General features: G+C 41.2%; 1 protein-coding gene across 2 annotated transcripts in view; it reads left to right on the top strand.

Moving 5' to 3' along the window:
• The first annotated feature begins 8,021 nt into the window (after positions 1–8,021).
• The window catches only part of AFF2 (ALF transcription elongation factor 2), a 446,266-nt gene continuing 430,478 nt past the window's right edge, over positions 8,022–23,809 (top strand). For both annotated transcript variants that reach the window (XM_075260676.1, XM_075260675.1), the window contains exon 1: positions 8,022–8,271. In XM_075260676.1, coding sequence (XP_075116777.1) covers positions 8,225–8,271 — 47 coding nt within the window. In that variant the 5' untranslated portion in view covers positions 8,022–8,224. The remainder of the gene's footprint in view (positions 8,272–23,809) is intronic.

Raw genomic sequence — 23,809 nt, 5'->3', positions numbered from 1 at the left:
CCTACATGCAAATTGTTTTTCCTCAGGATGATGGCATCTACCAGCAGGACAATGTGACGTGTCATAAAGCTCGCAGTGTACGTGCGTGGTTCTAGGGGCACCATGATGAGTTTACCATACTCCTTTGGCCAGCAACTTCCCCAGACTTGAACCTAATTGAGAATCTGTGGGACCACCTCTATCAGGTTGTTCGTGCATTGGATGCTCAACCGCGTAACCTAGCGCAGCGGGCCATGGCACTGGAGTCGGCATGGCTCAAGATCTCAGTGAACATCATCACAACATCCCCTCTCTTCCTGCACGTCTCGCAGCGGTCCGCTCTGCCAAAGGTGGTTATTCTGGATTTTGACAGGTGGCCACATTAATGGACCTACCTTTAGAAACATGCCATGTGGTGCAAGAGCACCAAAGATTACTGATATTGAATGAGAATATTAAACAGAACCAGGTATCACATCAGCAGTAGCATAACTAGGAAAGAATGAGCCCCAAGGTGAACATTTGACATGATCCCCCAGCCCGATCACACCAGTATATTATTACACAGAACCAGGCTTAGACAGGGACTAATTAAAACAGCTATAGAACTGCTGAAAAGTAATTCAAACAGAACTGCTATTATCATAGCCTTATTATATAGCACCATCATATTCTGCAGCGCTTTACAGACATTGTGAATTGCCTATATGGGACAGCAATTGATAATTCAGGGGAGTTGGTTAAACTTAACAAACAGCATTATTCTCCTCCTCTGAGACCTGGAATTGGTGTTCAGGCCTCTTCAGGTCACAAAGACAACATGAATGATGTCATGATGCATAATACCACCGACCTAACCCTTGTGAACATTGAGGACCACTCACAAGCCTCAGGGATCTCTAACGTCATTTATGAAGAAGCCCGAAGATGGGCACTGGAGCTCAGGGGAGGTGAGTAACACTATTTGTTTCCTATTTAATGTTAGTGGAGACACTTTTATGGCATGCTTAGACTTCTAGTTCCACAGTTGTCATAGTTTAAGGGTGCACATCGCATTATATGTACAATGTATCCATTGTATAAAACTCCCCTAATAATTACATCCTATCTCCTAAAAATGTTCTTTTGTTTAAATGTGGTCTTCTGTGGTTGTCCCATCTCAAGGATCCTATCTATGCTGATAGTTTATGTAAATTGAAGACTTTTCCTAAATATACAGTCCTATGAAAAAGTTTGGGCACCCCTATTAATCTTAATCATTTTTTGTTCTAAATATTTTGGTGTTTGCAACAGCCATTTCAGTTTGATATATCTAATAACTGATGGACACAGTAATATTTCAGGATTGAAATGAGGTTTATTGTACTAACAGAAAATGTGCAATATGCATTAAACCAAAATTTGACTGGTGCAAAAGTATTGGCACCCTTATCATTTTATTGATTTGAATTCCCCTAACTACTTTTTACTGACTTACTGAAGCACAAAATTGGTTTTGTAACCTCAGTGAGCTTTGAACTTCATAGCCAGATGTATCCAATCATAAGAAAAGGTATTTAAGGTGGCCAATTGCAAGTTGATCTCCTATTTGAATCTCCTCTGAAGAGTGGCATCATGGGCTACTCAAAACAACTCTCAAATGATCTGAAAACAAAGATTGTTCAACATAGTTGTTCAGGGGAAGGATACAAAACGTTGTCTCAGAGATTTAACCTGTCAGTTTCCACTGTGAGGAACATAGTAAGGAAATGGAAGACCACAGGGACAGTTCTTGTTAAGCCCAGAAGTGGCAGGCCAAGAAAAATATCAGAAAGGCAGAGAAGAAGAATGGTGAGAACAGTCAAGGACAATCCACAGACCACCTCCAAAGAGCTGCAGCATCATCTTGCTGCAGATGGTGTCACTGTGCATCGGTCAACTATACAGCGCACTTTGCACAAGGAGAAGCTGTATGGGAGAGTGATGAGAAAGAAGCCGTTTCTGCACGTACGCCACAAATAGAGTTGCCTGAGGTATGAAAAAGCACATTTGGACAAGGCAGCTTCATTTTGGAAACAAAAATTGAGTTGTTTGGTTATAAAAAAAGGCGTTATGCATGGCGTCCAAAAAGAAACAGCATTCCAAGAAAAACACATGCTACCCACTGTAAAATTTGGTGGAGGTTCCATCATGCTTTGGGGCTGTGTGGCCAATGCCGGCATCGGGAATCTTGTTAAAGTTGAGGGTCGCATGGATTCCACTCAGTATCAGCAGATTCTTGAGAATAATGTTCAAGAATCAGTGACGAAGTTGAAGTTACGCCGGGGATGGATATTTCAGCAAGACAATGATCCAAAACACCGCTCCAAATCCTCAGGCATTCATGCAGAGGAACAATTACAATGTTCTGGAATGGCCATCCCAGTCCCCAGACCTGAATATCATTGAACATCTGTGGGATGATTTGAAGCGGGCTGTCCATGCTCGGCGACCATCAAACTTAACTGAACTTGAATTGTTTGTCCAAAATACCTTTATCCAGGATCCAGGAACTGATTAAAAGCTACAGGAAGCGACTAGAGGCTGTTATCTTTGCAAAAGGAGGATCTACTAAATATTAATGTCACTTTTCTGTTGAGGTGCCCATACTTTTGCACCGGTCAAATTTTGGTTTAATGCATATTGCACATTTTCTGTTAGTACAATAAACCTCATTTCAATCCTGAAATATTACTGTGTCCATCAGTTATTAGATATATCAGACTGAAATGGCTGCTGCAAACACCAAAATATTTAGAACTAAAAATGATTAAGATTAATAGGGGTGCCCAAACTTTTTCATAGGACTGTATTGCTTTAGAAATACTGCTTTGTTTGTCTGCTGTGTGACATTATTGCTACCATTGTTTACACAGTATTGCTACCAGCACGGACCTATAGGACAAGCGATGTCACTTACTCACTACTCTTGCTGGTAGGACAATCAGTTCAGCTAATTGCAGTTTGCTGATAAAGCCTGGTCAGTTATCTCTCTATGTAAACACACAGACAACACTGAGTCCATTCTGTACAAGCATCTGTGTATTATCTGATCTGCATAAGTGTTGTGAGACTTCTCAGGTCCAAGGAAGGGGGGAGGGAGAAATACAAGAAATGAGAAGAGACTGCGGGCTAAGCTGCTGAAACAGTGAGATAGGAAACACCTTTAATGAAGTTGCTTTGTCGGGGCAGGTGGGCTTCCTAATATTTGATCAAATATGTCAAACAAAGAACCTCAAATTTATATATTTAGTCTGTGGACCATATTAGTATTTTCATGTGCCAATAATAGCAGCAATGCAGTTTCCATCTCTGTTCTTTATGCCTTTATGCCTTTATATCTTTATGCCTTTGTGCTGACACAGCACTGCTACACAGAGAAGCGGCAGAGCTCAGCACACACAGAGATGCAGCAGAGCTGAGTGTGCAGCATGGTTCAGCGCATAGTCAGCACTGCTACATCAGATGCAGCTGAGCTGAGTGTGCAGCATGGTTCAGCACACACTCAGCACCGCTACATCAGATGCAGCTGAGCTGAGTGTGCAGCATGGTTCAGCACACACTCAGCACCGCTACATCAGATGCAGCTGAGCTGAGTGTGCAGCATGGTTCAGCACACACTCATCACCGCTACATCAGATGCAGCTGAGCTGAGTGTGCAGCATGGTTCAGCACACACTCAGCACCGCTACATCAGATGCAGCTGAGCTGAGTGTGCAGCATGGTTCAATGCACACTCAGCACTGCTACATCAGATGCAGCTGAGCTGAGTGTGCAGCATGGTTTAACACACACTTGGCACTACTACATCAGATGCAGCTGAGCTGAGTGTGTAGCTGCATCTGATGTAGCAGTGCTGAGTGTGCTTTGAACCATGCTTCACACTCAACTCTGCTGCATCTCTGTGTGTGCTTAGCTCTGCCGCTTCTCTGTGTAGTAGTGCTGTGTCGGCACTGCTACATCTGAGATCTGACCACAATGGAAACTGTGGACGGATCTTAGACTCTGGCAGAACCAGCGTTGATTGGCCGAATGCTGTACACTGGCCAATCAATGCTGGTCAATGCATTCCTATGACAAGATGTAGCAGAGCTGGCCGTGCGCTCAGCTTGGCTACTCCGAAGATGCAGACGAGCTAAGCACATGGCCAGCATTACTACATCTCCGCAGTGCTGAGTGTGCGTTGAACCATGCTGCACACTCAGCTCAGCTGCATCTGATGTAGCAGTGGGGCTACCTGATATGTATCTACCTGGATAGATAGATAGATAGATAGATAGATAGATAGATAGATAGATAGATAATTAGATAGATAGATGATTGATTGATTGATTGATAGATAGATAATTAGATAGATAGATAAATAGATGATTGATAGATAGATAGATAAATAGATAGATAGGAAATATACAGCACATTTACAGTGACTTACACCATTTTAATTTAAAATCCATCGAAAAGGTGAAGTTAAAGTTTATTGCAACAGTTCATCTGTTGTGTTTTATTTACATTGTGCTAAAATTTGCTACATAAGCATATTAAATAGACAGAGGAATAGACCTTAGAAGATAAATATTTGACATGGGTGGATGGATAGATAGATAGATAGATAGATAGATAGATAGATAGATAGATAGATAGATAGATAGATAGATAGATAGATAAATAGATAGATAGATAATGTACTGTAGATAGATAAAAGGATAGAACAATGGATAATATGAGATACAGACAGATACAAATAGATATATAGAGAAGATTGATTTTCTCAAGATAGATTAAATAAATCATTAGATGATAAATATGAAAGCTATAGGGATGAATAGATGAGAAATGCACAAATAGACGTAGATTAAAAAAAAAGGTAGATAGATACACAGATATAGGTGATAGATAGATAGATAGATAGATAGATAGATAGATAGATAGATAGATAGGAGATATATAGATAGGATATACATAGATAGCTAGATAGATAGATAGATAGATAGATAGATAGGTGATAGATAGATTATACTCCCTTTCTCTGATCCTACATAGACAAATGTTTGATAGATATGAAAGCTATGTAAAGATAAAATAGACAAAAAAATCTGTCTATTGTTGAATGGATCATTTGCTTGACCCTATGGATTTGCACCCCTGTTAAGTTTTTATATGGTCCTGCTCTAACATCTGTGATAGATAGATAGATAGATAGATAGATAGATAGATAGATAGATAGATAGATAGATAGATAGATCTTTTAAGGTACCTGTATATTTCACACTCCTCTTTCTCTGCCCCTATTGTAGGTATCTATCTAGGAATATTTATCTTCATGGGTGTCTGTAGAGCTCTCACTCATCTTTTTATGACACTAGTGTAAGTATCTATCTAGAAGCATATATCTTCTCAGGTGCTTGCATCTCACAATCCTCTTTCTGTGACTGTAGGTATCTATCTAGAAGTATCTACCTTCTCAAGTGTCTGTAGAGCTCAACCTCTTCTTTCTCTGCTTCTACTTTAGGTTTCTATCTAGAAGAATCTATGCCCCAAGGTTCCTGTAGAGCTCACACTTCTCTTTCCCTGACACCACTGCAGTCATCTATCTAGAAATATCTATCTCCCCAGTTGTCTGTAGAGCGCACACTCCTCTACCTCTACTATAGGTATCTATCTAGAAGTATCTATGCCCCCAGGTGTCTTTAGAGCTCACACTCCTCTACCGCTACAACAGGCATCTATCTAAGTATCTATCTCCCCAGGTGTCTGTAGAGCGCTTTCTCTGACTATAGGTATCTATCTAGAAATATATATCTAGAATTATCTATGCCCCCAGGTGTCTGTAGAGCGCACACTCTTCTTTCTCTGACTATAGGTATCTATCTAGAAATATCTATCTAGAAATATCTATGCCCCCAGGTGTCTTTAGAGCTCACACTCCTCTACCTCTACTATAGGTATCTATCTAGAAATATCTATCTAGAAATATCTATGCCCCCAGGTGTCTTTAGAGCTCACACTCCTCTACCTCTACTATAGGTATCTATCTAGAAGTATCTATCTCCCCAGGTGTCTGTAGAGCGCACACTCTTCTTTCTCTGACTATAGGTGTCTATCTAGAAATATATATCTAGAATTATCTATGCCCCCAGGTGTCTGTAGAGCGCACACTCTTCTTTCTCTGACTATAGGTATCTATCTAGAAATATCTATCTAGAAATATCTATGCCCCCAGGTGTCTTTAGAGCTCACACTCCTCTACCTCTACTATAGGTATCTATCTAGAAGTATCTATCTCCCTAGGTGTCTGTAGAGCTCACACTCCTCTTTCTCTGACTATAGGTGTCTATCTAGAAGTCTCTATGTCCCCAGGTGTCTGTAGAGCTCGCACTCCTCTTTCTCTGACTATAGGTGTCTATCTAGAAGTATCTATTTCCCCAGGTGTCAGTAGAGCTCACACTCCTCTATATCTACTATAGGTGTCTATCTAGAAATATATATCTAGAATTATCTATGCCCCCAGGTGTCTGTAGAGCGCACACTCTTCTTTCTCTGACTATAGGTATCTATCTAGAAATATCTATCTAGAAATATCTATGCCCCCAGGTGTCTTTAGAGCTCACACTCCTCTACCTCTACTATAGGTATCTATCTAGAAGTATCTATCTCCCCAGGTGTCTGTAGAGCTCGCACTCCTCTTTCTCTGACTATAGGTGTCTATCTAGAAGTATCTATTTCCCCAGGTGTCAGTAGAGCTCACACTCCTCTACCTCTACTATAGGTATCTATCTAGAAGTATCTATCTCCCTAGGTGTCTGTAGAGCGCACACTCCTCTCTCTGACTATAGGTGTCTATCTAGAAGTCTCTATGCCCCCAGGTGTCTGTAGAGCTCGCACTCCTCTTTCTCTGACTATAGGTGTCTATCTAGAAGTCTCTATGTCCCCAGGTGTCTGTAGAGCTCACACTCCTCTTTCTCTGACTATAGGTGTCTATCTAGAAGTCTCTACGTCCCCAGGTGTCTTTAGAGCTCGCACTCCTCTTTCTCTGACTATAGGTGTCTATCTAGAAGTCTCTATGCCCCCAGGTGTCAGTAGAGCTCTCACTCCTCTTTCTCTGACTATAGGTGTCTATCTAGAAGTCTATGCCCCCAGGTGTCTGTAGAGCTCACACTCCTCTTTCTCTGTCTATAGGTGTCTATCTAGAAGTCTCTATGTCCCCAGGTGTCTTTAGAGCTCGCACTCCTCTTTCTCTGACTATAGGTGTCTATCTAGAAGTCTCTATTTCCCCAGGTATCTGTAGAGTGCACACTCCTCTACCTCTACTATAGGTATCTATCTAGAAGTCTCTATGTCCCCAGGTGTCTGTAGAGCTCGCACTCCTCTTTCTCTGACTATAGGTGTCTATCTAGAAGTCTCTATTTCCCCAGGTATCTGTAGAGTGCACACTCCTCTACCTCTACTATAGGTATCTATCTAGAAGTCTCTATGTCCCCAGGTGTCTGTAGAGCTCACACTCCTCTATCTCTACTATAGGTGTCTATCTAGACGTCTCTATGCCCCCAGGTGTCTGTAGAGCGCACACTCCTCTTTCTCTGACTATAGGTGTCTATCTAGACGTCTCTATGCCCCCAGGTGTCTGTAGAGCGCACACTCCTCTTTCTCTGACTATAGGTGTCTATCTAGAAGTCTCTATGCTCCCAGGTGTCAGTAGAGCTCACACTCCTCTATCTCTACTATAGGTGTCTATCTAGAAGTCTATGCCCCCAGGTGTCTGTAGAGCTCACACTCCTCTTTCTCTGACTATAGGTGTCTATCTAGAAGTCTATGCCCCCAGGTGTCTGTAGAGCTCTTTCTCTGATTATAGATGTCTATCTAGAAGTCTATGCTCCCAGGTGTCAGTAGATCTTTCCGTCCTCTTTGTCTGTCAGCTGTGAGTTTTTCTTTCTCTCGGAGTATCCCTGGCTGTGTCCCCGCCGGCTGGCAGCAGAGGGCGCTCTTCCTCTCAGCTCTCCGGATGGCTCAGGCTCAGTTTAGCTGGCTCCCCCTCCTCCATGTCTCTCACTTGCTCTGTCTCTCTCCCAGTGTGATGCTGCTGAGCCGCTGCCTCCTCCAGCCACAGCCAAGCAGCCGGAGCCCGGAGCACAGCTCACCGGGGCGGACACTGGCACCTCCTGCCCCCTGTGCCTGATCCCTGGCCCCTCTGCTCCCCCCCGCAGGACCCGCCGCTGCTCTCTCTGCTATTATGGATCTATTCGACTTTTTCCGAGACTGGGAGCTGGATCAGCAGTGGTGGGTATTATTCTCCGTCTTGTCTGCTGTGCTTTTACCTTTGTTGAGGTGTGTGTGCCCCCCTGTGCCTCCCCAGGGCAGGAGCCCCAGACTTCCCGGAGTTGGCATTATTGAGGTGCTGTCAGGGCTCTGTGCCGGGCTTGTCCTTATCATGTTCTCTGCTGATCTGCTCCTCTGCCTGGGGAGGCTGCAGCTCCATCTACACTACATGCCGGGCTAAGTTTCCAGATGCCAACACGTCAGATGCTTTCATGTAGCCAACCTCAGCATCAGTGCCACACGCAGGAGCTGGGGCCACTTTGTTACAAGTGTTGTGGATACAATGTATCACTTGTGTATCACAGTGCCATGGATGGGGAGGGGGTCCCTATACTTACTGTGTGACATGTGGCATCACTATGGACTGTCACATCAGTCATAAGGAGGTGTCACAACTGATGGATGTGGCTAGATAGATGGATAGATCAATAGATAGATATTTTATTAAGATATTACTTAGAACTGTACAATATATATATATATATATATATATATATATATATATATATATATAATCTGTGCATTTCTAAATATCTTCTATTTATCTATTGATAATGTATCCATCTTTATATCTATTAAATCTCTCATGTATCAATTGACTATTTATTCATCTGTCTAATCAATATATCTAAATTATCAGTGTCATTTTTATATATCTGCTGTATTTTTTGTCAATTATTTATTGTATGTTATGTATCTATCTATCCTTCTATCCTTTTATCTATCTAATCTATCTATCTATCTATCTATCTATCTATCTATCTATCTATCTATCTATCTATCTATCTATCTATCTATCTATCCTTCTGTCTATCCTTCTGTCTATCTATTCTATATCCCTGTCTCCAATTTGCCATATTGTCATCCTGGATAGATTTGAACCCATGTTTCCAGTTTTACAAGGATGTGTTAATCACATAATTATGTGAGTGTACTACACTATGGAATATGTTGGTTATATTATATATATATATATATATATATATATATATATATATATATATATGTATATATATGTATATTATATATCTGCACTCTTGGTGCACTGATTGCATGTTGCTGTATGGGAATTTTGGCTTGTAAAGTGCCGGTGAACTCTCCACATTTCCCCTTTGAAGGCTTCCATGACAGGTTGTTGAAATGTTTGAGATGCCAGCTGTGTGTATTGTCAGGTAAATGGATGACATTGCTGTACATGAAGCTGTGATTTCACTTCGCCTTGTTCTGCTTTTAATTAGAGAGAATCATTTATTAGGAGAGTAGAAATGTCAGAAGTGGGCAGTTGTGGGCTGAGAGCGCTGCTTCTGTGTGGAGTGGATGGGAGAAATGGATTTTAAGCTTATAATGAGGTTTGTAATGTATCGCATGGTCAGTCTGTAATGATAATATGTATCTGTCTTTATACAAATGTAGCAGAGCTGATTGCGTTCCAAGCTGTAGCCTTTGCCCATTGCTAATGTTATAGGTTGACCCCTAGTCCAAAGATAAAACCTCATAATGTCTGCACAGTTCTATATCCAATAACAAACTCAGCCCTAATGCATGTGATAAATTCAGCTCTGCTACATCTGTTATACTTTATGTTCTTTTATGGTTTTATTCAAATGAAACTGATTAGGATGTGACAAATCTCCTTTTGCATGTAGTCAGATCCTGACGCCAGTACATATGTTCCCCGTGCCCACACAACACCAGGCTGCACATAGCAGTCTATAATTGGAGACTTTTAGACTTGGGTTTTATCTGCTATTAAAAGCTTTATTGTATTAGATTATCTGATGGTTGTTTTCAATTATTTTACTTACAGTCAATACAAAGTTATAGCATTAAAGAGGTTGTGTGGTTTAGATGATGCTGACCTAAAGAGGAAACGGGGGTGGGGTCCCCATTGGGAGTCAACTGTGTCTGTCTAAGATGAGAGCAGTGGCCCCTGTCACTGTCATATTTGAGCATACATAGGAGACATCCTATAGCATACATTAAAATAGGCCCGCCATTATGGTGCCGTGTTGGTGACTATTGGACCAACTCCTACACCCCTTGCTTGATAACAATACACTTCATCTATAATGGAGAGCAGGGACAGACATACTACTGATACAACTTATGTGGATGCATAGGGGCCCGGATTAAGGGCCCCACTGTCACCTTTAAACAGCTTCCTGCAAGGCATATAAATGCCTCATATATTGAATTTCATAGTTTATCAATATAGTGTTAGATATGGAATAACAAGGGGTCCATCTAGTATTCATCCACAGGGGCCCATCTAGTATTCATCCACAGGGGCCCCTATTGCTGGGCATCCTGCACACCTTGCAATAGGGATGACGTGTCCATGACTCTCCCTAAGGGCCCATAGCAGAGGCATATTCTGCCTCTTAAACACATAATCTCTGCACACCTCCTATTCTCCATAGCTACTCATATATCAGCAAATATATAGCCGTTCCCCCTAATAAAGCTAATTTTGAGGGTCCCATATGGCAATACAACCCCTCATTCTAAAGATCCTCTACATAAGGAACCAGACAACCCCTTTAAATCTAAGACGTGACCTAAGAAATGGCCGCATTCTATATTTACTACGCTCCGGTCTTATTCTATGGCTGGCACATTAGCACTCTGCTTTCTTCTGCTAACTCATAGGATTAGATGTTTTATGGTCCACGTCTACTGTCATTGTTTTATTGTGTTGACTTAGTGACTGCAGCAGGAAATATGCTACAGAAATCACTGCTGGTGAAGATAACAAATAACCATTGAGACTGGTGAAATCACTGGATCTCCATTGCGGTAATGTTTGTCTAATGCCTAGGAGTGGTGTTTACTTGTGAGGATATGGAGCTTGTCTCAGCTGAATGATTTGGCTCCGTTTAACCCCTCACCGGCTGGGCCTGACGTTGGCGGTGCCTGCTATTATTGCCGATTTTCTTTACAAGATGTGCTGTTTTCAGAACCCTTGTGTGACCTTCACTTACTGCATTGTAAAGTTTTAAGGCCTCTTTAACTGCTTACTAAAAACAAACCGTAAACTTATTTCTCGCGCTATGTAATGCTCACGCTCTGATGTAATATGAGGATGGAGTCATTGGGGGCTTTATTAAACACAGGCTGACCTGTAATTTGGGGTAGTGGTATCTATTTCATGTGCAGGGGTGTTTACATTAATTGTAGCAATAATAACAACAAGAAGAATACAAATATTTACTAGAATCTATTTGCAACATTGTAGCAGACACTTACAGATTCTGAATTATTTCTCATGCTGAATACAGTCAGACCCAGTTCACATCTGCGAATGGGTCTCCCCCCCCGAAAGGGAAACCTAATCCACATAAAAAAAAACTAGGCGACTGGCGGACCCTATGGGCTATAATGGGGTCCATGTGGTTTCCGCACAAGAATGCGTGCGGAGAGAAAAGTGCTGCTTGCAGGTCTTTTCTCTCCAGATTTTTCATGCGGAGAGGGGAACAGAATGACTTGAACCGGGCCTTAACATAAGGCGATTTTTAACACCAGAATTCAGGTTTCCTTCCTACGTATCCGCATGGGGACCTGAAAAACGGAGACCTTGTCTGCTTAAAAAGCAGTTACACATAGACTATAATGGGATCCATTGGATGTCTGCCGTTTCTATACTGAAACTTTGCAAGACTTTTCTTTCCGCCATTTTTAAGTATAATCTGGGATGGAGACTTGAACGCTAGTGTGAACTTAGTATAAGGATGTAGTTGTGACTGCAGCTATATGGTACTGCCATGCAACACTGAATTACAGATATATTTTCCCTTGAAGCAATGTTTTGTAGTGGGAACACTCTATAAAACTGCATTGGGTCAAGTATGAAACATATGGAATAAAACTTGATTGAGAAAACCAGTACATCAAAGTGAAGACATATGGCAGTATAATTTGGGTCCATAGACTTCTATGTAGAGCAGTAGCTTGGCTCTTCACCTGAGCAAAGGTTCAATGCCCTTTATGTAATGCTTTGGACAGGACAGTGTGGCTTATTAAGACCCCTATGGTACCTAATACATGTCTGTGTAGCGCCCCCTTCGGCCTGTGGTTGCCATATTATGACTAATGCATGTAGTAAAGGTATGCACGATCCATTACTGTCTCTTACTTACTAGTTATTCCAGACATACAGTAGCTTTTATTGTATGGATTTGTTATTGATATGAAGCTCAATAATTGAAGCTGCTCTTGTGTCATTTCTCGATATCTATTAGAACTTTTCTCAATATAACTCTGTTATATGGGCCAGAAAGAGAGCCTTGCCTTACCTATTTGCTTTATTGTTACCATCCTTGCAATCTATTGTTCTCTGCTATCAGCTGCCGGCAGTAAATCCAATAATCTAACCGTCCTGAGCATTTTGTATTTTTTTGCCTCGCATATCTCCAGGAACATTTCCATACATGATGAGTGGCTCTTGTAGCACTACAGGTTTAATGCCGCATTAAGGAGCATTTACACCAAGTCTTTATTGCTGTAATGTGAACGATAATGAGCCGTCGTAACAATAATCAGCTCATGTACATAAGATAAAATGTCATTGTTGTCTGCAAAATGATGTGTTCACACATAAAGCGCCTCTGGGCTAAAGTCTTCATGATACCGCCATACATGTGAACTCAAGGGTCATGATCTGCAGTTGTATGGCTGCCAGTATTGGAAGGAAACTAATGGATCGGATCTTGTATTCAGTGTATGTCTTTATATATGATGTCATGATTCACGCCTTGTATTCTATGTGTATATTGACCTATGAGGTCATAATATACTACCAGTGTTCTGTCTATCTTTACCTATGATGTCATAGTACGTCTTATATCGTAATATACTCCACGTATTGTGTATAACTTTACCTGTGATGTTATACTATGCAATGTGTTCTGTGTTCATCTTTATCTATGATGTCATAGACAACATATATAGTATGCATCTCTGTATGATGTCATAATAGACAACTGATATTTAATGCACATCTTTATATTTGACCCAATAATGATTTATAATTTATTGTACATCTTTACCTATGATGTCATCATACACATGTTATAGTCGGGCTCTTGTATTATACTCTACTATAATACAGAATACCCCGGGCTATTTATATTATCAACTTTTATACTGAAAGATTAGAAGACGCAGATTCAGTTTTTCCCAAGACGGTGACAAACAAACTGGCATACTGTAGTCTCGAGTCTATCCCTTACCATGTAAAGGTCCCTTAAGAGCCATTTATATCCAGCAATTATTGGTCACAAGCAAATAATCCTAAAGCTTGTCATGTAAATGCGTCCGTGGCAGATGAAATGATATACCGTACAGTAAGATGGTGCTAATCCTGTGGAATCTGAACCCTGCCAACACGAAATACAATATCAAATTAATTCATTGTATAAGAGAGAGCAATAGATCAGATGGACCAATAGATAGGTAGACAAGAAGTAAACTTTAATATAACCCAACTGTACTGTCAGTCATATTTTTTCACACCCAAGTTGGTGCCAGTATGACTTCATTTTTAGGATTTTTATTGATATGTAACCCAACAAAAGCCATTGAAAAAGTCAGGTTAAGGCCAGCTCCCCATGTGACGTAAATGCCGCAACAAAAACCATGACTGAATTGACATTTTTGGAAATCTCAGTATGTTAATTATACCTACGGACTACGGATACAGCAACGGTTTCCCTATATGTATAATTAAAGCAGAAAGTCTGACTTGTCTATGAAAAGCACTGCGGGAAAAACCTCAATGCGTTTCTGCCATGGTTTTTCCCGCAGCACTTTTCCCCCGGCTCTTATTGGTTGTGGCCTACAACATGCGGTTTTAGACTAAGGCTGGGGCTCCACGTTGCAGAAATGTTTTGTTGCCGTTTTTTGAGCCAAAGCCAGGAGTGGATTGAGCAGAAGGGAGACATATGAGAGCTTTATATATATATATATATATATATATATATATATATATGTCCCATTCCTTATGTCGCCATTCCTTGCTTTGGCTCAAAAAAACGCAACAAAATCTGCAACAAAAAAAGCTGTGTTACTGCAACGTGGGGCCTTAGCCTAAAGGGGTTTTCCCATCTTAGCAATTTATCCCCTACCCATAGCCCTCGGCTATTGCCAACCCTCCCATTGAAATGAGTAGAGGGGTGCATGCGGTATTCGGACCTTTACTCCATTCAGAAGTCCCCTGTTCTCCAATTGGGTAGGTGGTTATCCCCTATCCATAGGGCTTGTATACCCTGTTAAATTTTTCTGCAAATGTATATCCACTGGATAGAATGGGGGGTCCTGTGAGCCAACGTGAATAGAGCAGTAGTTTGTGAATGTGCATTGTCACCAAATTCATCTCTATGGGGCTGCAGAACAATAGCCGTCTCTAGCACTTCCATACAACTGAATGGAGTGGGGATGCTGGTCCCTGATTTTTGTATTTGTCAGGGTTCCAGTAAGGTAATGTATAGCATCTGGAATACCCCTTTAAATTTTGCTCCATCTATAGATCAATAGATCTTTGTAAATGATCAGATGGGTTACCTATGACAGGTGGGCTGTGTATAGAAGGCGAGTTTAACTACTTGTACTTTACTTTCTTCCGTTTTAGTCTCGGAGTCTTCTTTTATGTCAGACATTCACAATAATATGACCTTAGCCTGAAAGATAAAACCTTAACCATATTTTATGACTTCTGTAGAAGACGCTGAGATTAGATCACCCTCGCAGCTTCACTGCTTGTTCAATAAGGGGTAAGATTGTATCAATGGGCCGTACTTGTATATAACGTCTTACAAGTGGCGTAATAACAGCAAAGCTGGCAGTTGTGCAGGAAGACACCAACCCTCCGCCGTTATATAAATAGCAAGTTCAGAGGTCTCCGTGTGGCTGTCAGAGAGCAGAACAAGCCATCTGCGGGCCAGGTTTCTCTGCTGTATGTGTGGAAAAACATAGTACATGCCACAGTAACATATTTCCTCAGCCTAGAGGGGGTGATCCTGCGCTCCAGACAAAGGTGGCCTGTTTCATTCCCAGCCAGTGCCACATACCATGGCTTTCTATAGAACGCTCTACAGTCGCTTTCTCTAGAGCAAATCCCTGGAATGGCCGGGGAACCAAAATTATTTTTATCACTAAAGGGGCTGTGTTCTTCTGAATGAGCGAAATTTGTTACTGTGTGAATGGGTGTATAAGCACAAAGCAGACTTTACTGTGGCTTTAGTCTGGCTTATTGAATACTTACATTTAGAGCTGTCAGCCTAGAGGCGTGAGGTACTGTCGGCCTCATACCGCATCTTATTGCTATTTACAGACAAGCGGCCGTAAAGAATATTGTTGGGTAGCAAAGGAATCTTCTTATATTCTTTTCTGGATGGAAGTGGATCTAAATGCAGTTCTGGCTTTGGAGCTGAATGGTTTTCTGTTGCCCTATGTGATTTTATCATGATCTGTGCCTGATGAGTAACTGGGCTCTGCTATTCAGCTTGTTGGTTTGTTTTTCTGTCTGTTAAAGGGGGTATCTGCCTTGAAAAATGATCAGTGTCAGGTCAGCAGGGGCGTGGACTGTTGGGACCATACAGATCACCTGTTACCCAGAATACACCTCTTCCAGCATTGTATATATGGCGGCACTGTGCTGCTCACACGTTTAATAGCATCAGTTATAGGTAGTACAGTGGAGTCATATTTAAGTTTATTGGACTCTACTGCAGTACCCATAACCGCAGTGGCGGAACTAAAGTCTTGTGGTGTAATCTTTTGTCCGGGCCCCCAAACTCATCCCTACAGAGAATTCTGGATAGTGATGGTTACATGTGCTAGGAGTTTAATCCACCTTAGTGTGATTCGGTAATTTGTGGGTCTCCTTGGCTTATGAGCCAGATGGAAGCACCAATCTCAATACTGATGCCAGTGCTTATGGGGCCCGGTTCGACTGCACCATCTGCACCCCCTCAAGTTACACCCCTGCATAACCGCCACTACAGTACAGTGAGTGAGCAGTGCAGGGCCCACCATGTAAACAATGCTGAGAGGTATGCGCCCCAGGAGACGGCTGATCTGCAAGGGAGCCAACAGTCAAACCACTGCTTAAGGATAGGCCAACAATTTTTAAAATGTGGGTTAAAGGGATTGTCCAAGTCCAGCTTTTTATTTTAGGTGGCAAGTGTGTTTTAAAGTAACAATAAAGTATTTCTTGATGGTTCCTGAGCCATCAGTTTCGATCCACTACCTGAGCTTGGTATACCCGGCTTCAGCGGTGACGTCAGTGCGATAGTATGCAACCGCCAAAACAAAGCTTCGGCCTCAGCGGTCCCTGAGAGAGAAAACCATATCAGTATATCAGCAATGGAAAATATATAGGTAGTATTTATAGTTCCCCATAGGTCCCTTTAACGCTATTAAGTAGTCTTTGGTGAAAAATGCTAGAAACAAAATCCAAATCCAAAAGTGGAGTCAACGGCGGGGACAGGATGTAATACGAGGACATACTCATGGGTGAAGGTTCTCCAAAGGTTACGATGAGTTGCAGGCAGGCTAAATATTTGAGAGATTTGGCTGATTTAGAAGAAAGACACGTGAATGTTTAGCCCCAGCGAGATAAGAAGCCGTCATTATCAGGTAATGTGATATGGAAGGACCATCTGCATCAGCAGTTACCCGGGAATAGGAAGCAGGAGCGGAAGATTCTGCCTTGTCAGGGAATACAAAGAACGGGAGAAAGTTTACACTGTAGCAGAAATGTATTTGAGGAAATTCAGTAAAACCCAAAGACGCTACAAAGAAATCAAGTGATATAAAGTAGAAGGGTAGTACAGTGTATAAGGTCAGCATGTCAGTGGTGGGTGGGCCATGATGGTACAACCAGCTGGTGGCCCAGAACCTGTATCTGTCCTCCTCTATTTGTATATATATATCTATCATACAGATGCACGACCTGAAGCTCCGTGGGGTCCAATGCAAAATTTGTAATGAAGCCCCCACTTACCATCTACTGTCTATGATACTTGTCTTCATATGTTATGGGCTCAGTCTCCAGGGCCCGATAGCAATTGCTACTATTGCACCCTGTCTACATGCTGTACATCACATCTATTAGGTGTTTCTGATGGCTTCTGCACCTTGCACTCATGGGATTTCAAAGCTTATGAGATGGGCATTGCATGACCCTTTAAAGGGGTGTCCTGCAAGCAAAAATAAGATCTAAAGAACTAAGGGGGGCTCTTTATAGGCCATTCACTGGACGCAACAGTGACCAGTCCCTGCCCGTGTCTAACCAAGTTCATACTTTTTGGCATTTTCTGTGTGTGAAGATGGGACTAGCAACCCGCGGGGACCCAATTCTTAGTCATGCACTGTCTGCAGACAACTGCACTACGACCCCAAGCAAGTGACGGCGCTGCATCCGCTTCAAGCTTAGGATTGGTGGTAATACCAGAGGTTGGACCCCAAGCATTCATAAAATGTTAGCTTATCCTAGCCATATGCTGAAACTCAGTCAGATAGGGATAACCCTTTAAACAATCCATTTTCTTCTTAATAATACATTCACAAAAACACATTCTCTTCTTAAATTTTGAAGGCTGCAAATTCCATTTTGGAACATAATGCTTTTTGAATGAGGCATCTGCTGGCGAAGATTAAGCTTCATTATTCCACAGGAAATCCCTACCAAATATTGATTTTTCATAATTGCTTTAAATTTCAACAGTTCTCATATACTTAACCTATAATCAACAGTAGTCCGTACAATCGCTCACGAAGCAATGTGAACTGGCTCCAAACACATTGAACGGCTGAAAAAAAAAAAAGGGCCAAAATTCATTTCTCATTTACTAAATTGCATTAGTCCAATTGCATCCATAGTTATATATGCAGTTATAGAATGCAGTACAGAGTGTCCATCAAAGTTGAGTAAATACCGCTATATAGTGCACAAATGGTACCAGCATATCGAGAACAAACAGATCCATAAATCAAGTATTCGGATAGCGGTACTATACAAGGACTTATTACAAGACTCAGGTGAAAGGCCATCTTTGTCACCCCCTTAAAGGGATATCCAAAACTATTGTATTGGTTTCTGTGGCCTTATAACTACAGCACCATACATTCTATAGTGGCTATGCTTGGTATTGCAGCTCTACCCCATTTATTTGAATAAGACTAAGCTGCTGTATGGCCATGTGACCAATGAATGTGATGTCACTGGTCTAAAAAGAGGAAGTGGAACTCAATATCATAGCCCTGGACAATCCCTTTAAGCGTAGGGATAAGTGATGATCAGCGGCACTAAACCATCATATGCAAGCCCCTCCAAATATCAGTCTCTAGTTTATAATGTGCCAGTCCCCTGTGCCCCATAGCAGTGATATGGCCATGTCTATGGCAGGTACATTACCGCTCAGTCTTACATAAGAGATCACTTTGTGAGTTACTGTATATTAAATTGGTTTGTTAAAGAACCAGCAGATATTCCACCTTACATAACATACATTAGACAATTAACGTGCCAATCGCTGACTGTAAATTTAGCTTCTAAGATCTTGTCTTGTTGGTAAGTGAACCCTCGTGTCTACAGCAACTTGCTCTGTGATTTCCCCTTACACAGAGGTTGTGATCTGCGGAGACTGAGCCTGGACATAGGTCATTGCATTATTGTAATTACAGTGAAATTGAGATTAGCTTTATAGTCACAGCGAGGACCGTAACTGAACCTGCAGACAAACCCTTGCCTTGGCGTCTTAAAGTGGTCACATCCTGATGCTATAAAGAGTACAGTATGTAATATATAGGTTTAATTCATGGGCTTCTGATAATAAATTATTTACATATTGCTCTAACCCCATGCTGGATGAATAATCTCTAGGCTATCTAGTCTTAAAGGGGTGATCCTGTTATAGATACATATCCCCTATCCACGTAATAGGAAATAAGTAGAGATGAGTGAGTAGTATTCGATCGAGTAGGTATTCGAACGAATACTACGGTATTTGAAATACTCGTACTCGATCGAATACTACTCTTATTCCCAGTGAAGATTTGATTCAGAACCAGTGTTGATTGGCTGAATGCATTCGGCCAATCAACACTGGTTCTGCCGGAGGCTCGTCTGTGATGAGGCGGAGTCTAAGATTGGACCACAATGAAGACTGCTGTGGTCCGATCTTAGACTCCGCCTCATCACAGACGAGCCTCCAGCAGAACCAGTGTTGATTGGCCGAATGCTGTACATTGTATAGCATTTGGCCAATCAACGCTGGTCAATGCATTCCTATGAGAAAAAGTCAGCTCCTGCATAACGCAAGCTGACAGGAATCCCGACTAGCAAAGACGAGCCTGCTGCAGAACCAGTGTTGATTGGCCGAATGCTATACAGTATATAGCATTCGGCCAATCAATGCTGTTTCTGCAGGACGAGTAAGGGCCGGTTCACATTAGCGCTTGCCTCCCATCCGGAAGGAGTCTGCAGAAGGACCCCTAGAACGGAATATCAGCGCAACTGCAAGCGCTGCACAGTTAAGCACATGGACCCCATAGCATATAATGGGCTCCGTGTGCTTGCATGAATCATTCGTGTGGGCAGTGCGCTGCAAGCACACAGATCCCATTATATGCTATGGGATCTATGTGCTTAACTGTGCAGTGCTTTCATTTGCGCTGATATTCCATTCGGGGGGTCCTCCTGCGGACTCCTTCCGGATGGGAGGCAAGCGCTAATGTGAACAGGCCCTTGCTCTTCTGTCTGACCCTAGGACAAGAACAGATCGATCTGGAGGTGTGCATGCAGAACTGTAGCTCAGTACAAGTGATAGATGTAGAACCCCCACTCTCATCGATAGTGGGGGTCCCTGGAAGAGATCCTCAGCAATCAGACACAATATCAGCTATCCTATATATAGGTGGTAAAATTATAATTTTGGGGCAAGCCTTGTAACCTTTTCAGTTTTAATGTCCCTTTTAGCAACACATCACATTTCCATAAAGCAAGTGTACGGGTAATATCTGGTGACTACAAAGATTGATGCCTGTCCCTTTAAATGTCGCTGCTTACGTATCACTAGTATTATGGGGTAATTGTCTCTGAAGCTCACAAGTGGTTGGAATGATTTGCCAGCTGCCCCCAAGGTCTAATGCGGTGACGTCACTTTATTAGAGAGGGGCAGAGACTTATCTCCACTCTTAGTTTTTATATATATTTTTTATATTTGATTATCCCAAATCTAATATTTTGAGATTTTTTATGGCGTTAGTTCGTGACAAATCACGACCAAAGCTTAGACCAATGGTGGGGCCTCTAGAAGACGTACAAAGACCCAATTCAACATTTCACAAAAGAATAAGGAATCTTGACAGATGTCTGTCGGGTGTTTCACCACCTAATTAATTAAAATATAGTGAAAGTGAGATGGGCCTGTTATTACAACCACCTGCTAAGCATTTGCCTCCAATTCACTTTAGTTAATGATGGAATTAACAATGCGTCTTTAATGGTATATTTACATAAGCCAGGTGCACCCATTGTAAACAGGAAGACCACACCATTTCACTATTGATCATCGACTGGCGCTTGCGAGAGCAATTCCCATCTTCACACAAACTGCAAATCTTCATTGAGTGCAGATACCGTACTTTAAGATTGTTTTAAACGTATTTTTTTCTAATTCTTATCAGTATATTCAGCAGCTCAATACTGAGATTGCCAACAAAAATAATAATAATAATAATAAATTTTATTTATATAGCGCCAACATATTCCGCAGCGCTGTACAATTTGTAGGGTTCAAATACAGACAGATACATTACAAAGAAAGTCATTTCACACAATGGGACTGAGGGCCCTGCTCGCAAGAGCTTACAATCTATGAGTCCCATTCACATTAGTCCCTTTCCCAGCGAGGCGTGCCGTCTAGTTTTGCTTTCTCATACCCACAAAACCTAGAGGCCATTTGCTATATAGGCAAATATACAGTGATGTGTAAAAGTTTTAGGCAGGTGTGGGAAAACTGCTGCAAAGTAAGAATAGCAGGGTTATTACAATAGTTTATTTTTGTCAATTCGAACAATGCAAAGTGGATAAATGAAAGAGAAATCTAAATCATATGAATCTTTGGTGTGGCCACCCTTTGCTTTCCATCAGTTCTTTAGATAAACTTGGAGGGTGAGGCCCCCAAGCTTTTTCTGTTGCAGATTTTTTCTGTGGTTTTTTTGAGCCAGAAAAACCCTTTAAAGGCAGGTTCACATCTGCGCCCCGGGTCTCCATTTTGCAGGTTTCCATTTCCTGCCCGAAACTGGACAGGAGATGGAAACCTGCAGTGATTTTTCAAACCCATTCATTTGAATGGGTTTGGAAAGTGTCCGCCAGTGAGCGTTTTGTGCTCTCCACGGCAAAACTGTTTTTTTTTTTTTTTGTTTTGTTTTTGTTTTTTTCAAACATGCAGGACTTTGTGTCTGGTTAAAAAAAAAAATGGTTTTGTGGAGAGCACAAAACGCTCACAGGTGCTCACGACCGGACTCTGTCCGGCAGGTTTCCGTCTTCTGTCGGAAACCTTAAAACGGAGTTTGTGCGCAGGTGTGAACCTGCCCTAAGGCCGGGGGTCTCACGGGACAGAAACTCCTGGGAAAATTGCAGCGTTTTACAGTATAGGCAGAGCGAATGGGATTCTAGCGAATCCCATGCCCACCTTGCGGTAAAAACGGCTATGTGGACACGGCATGGTTCTGGAAATTTCAGCATGTCAATTATACCTATGGAAACGCCTGTGGTTTCCCCATAGATATAATTGTAACAGTCCGTAGAGGAGAACTCTGCAAACTTTGTGTTTAAAGCACTGCGAGAAAAACCGTGATGCATTGCCGCCGCGGTTTTTCCCGCAGTGATTTTTAGCTGAGGGCTTAGCCTAAAATAGGAATTTAAACCTTGAACGTATGGGTTATTAATATAAAGAGAATCTGCCTCTAGTATAACATGGCTGACCTTTCATAGCCAGCATGTAATACCGCAGTTCGCCTCTAGTGGCCGCTGTATGAGAATTGTTTGACTATTTTTGTTGGAGGAAGTCATGTCTGGTCAATCACCCTGAACTGGAGAACATGGGACTGATGATGGGTATGAACGACTTAAAATTGGATGTTGATGGCTGCTCGATACGATAATACAATATCATTTCTCTATCCAGTACTAATATCTCTCGTTCTTAATGAATCCGATTCTAATAAAATGTGTTACAGACAACATAAGATGGCCGCTTGTACTTGGGGCACTTGACAGGAGCACTTGTAGTGTTTTAATTGATTGTTAAGGGGATTTAGGATCTGTCTAAACAATGTTCAAGGAAAGACAGGAATGCTTTGTCTGAGATTATTTAGGTTCTCACTAGTATAAAGAGATTCTCAGCAAAGTAAGAAATCATGGATTGTTAAGACAAGAATGAAGTTAAGTATTAATCCCTTTACTGCTAGAAAGGGCCTGTAACAAATCCAAATCCATAGCCTGGGTATAAACCTGTGTTTGTGTAGCTTATATACAATTTACTGCTCTGAAAATATTGATTTTGCTGCGTTAGAAAACGGAATTCCCTGGCGCTTCTGTAATGAATATCACTCAGGATAGCGTTAATAAAGCATATGTTTACTCAACCACTAATTGTTAAAGAAAATAATTAAAAAAAAAAATTAATAAATAAAAAAACAATATAAAAAAAAATATTTTTTTTTTATTGTATTTTTACAGACCACCAATATTATGCATAAACCCAAGTTCACACAAAGCTTTTTCTGCTGTCTTTTTGAAACCATATACAACAATGAAAAAGAATAAAAATAATAGTTTACTAGAACTTCAGAAATACTTGTGTGTTTTTACTACTAGAACTTACATTTTAGCCGTTGAACTCTGAGGGGAACACAATACAAATAGACAACCAAATGTTTGTTTGAAATATTTTAATGGATATTTTTTCTAGATCTAGAAATCTAAGTACGAAAGCTTTTCCTTGTTTGTATTATATAATAAACAATGGAGACAAGAAAAAGCTTTCATACTTATTTTTCTATATCTAGACAGATCCTATGTTTCAAAAACCTACATTGGGGTGACATTGTGTAGTGTACTCTCCATAAAGTTCAATGGCTAGAATGTGTAATATGGAAATTATTATGGAAATACTATGGAAAAAATACCTTAAAGACATCACAATGAGACCATAGTGTGATTTTAAAACTCTATCTATCTATCTATCTATCTATCTATCTATCTATCTATCTATCTACTCCTATCTATCTATCTATCTATCTATCTATCTATCTATCTATCTATCTACATCTATCTATCTATCTATCTATCTATCTATCTATCTATCTATCTATCTATCTATCTATCTATCATGTATCTGTCTCTTTCAACCCATTTGTTTATCTTTCTATCCATATATTACTTGTGTGTCTGTCTGTCTATCTATCTCAAATCTATCTATCTATCTATCTA

This window comes from Leptodactylus fuscus, chromosome 11, assembly GCF_031893055.1.
Source record: "Leptodactylus fuscus isolate aLepFus1 chromosome 11, aLepFus1.hap2, whole genome shotgun sequence".
NCBI classification, from domain to species: domain Eukaryota; kingdom Metazoa; phylum Chordata; class Amphibia; order Anura; family Leptodactylidae; genus Leptodactylus; species Leptodactylus fuscus.
This window is presented reverse-complemented; position numbering and strand designations above follow the sequence as displayed.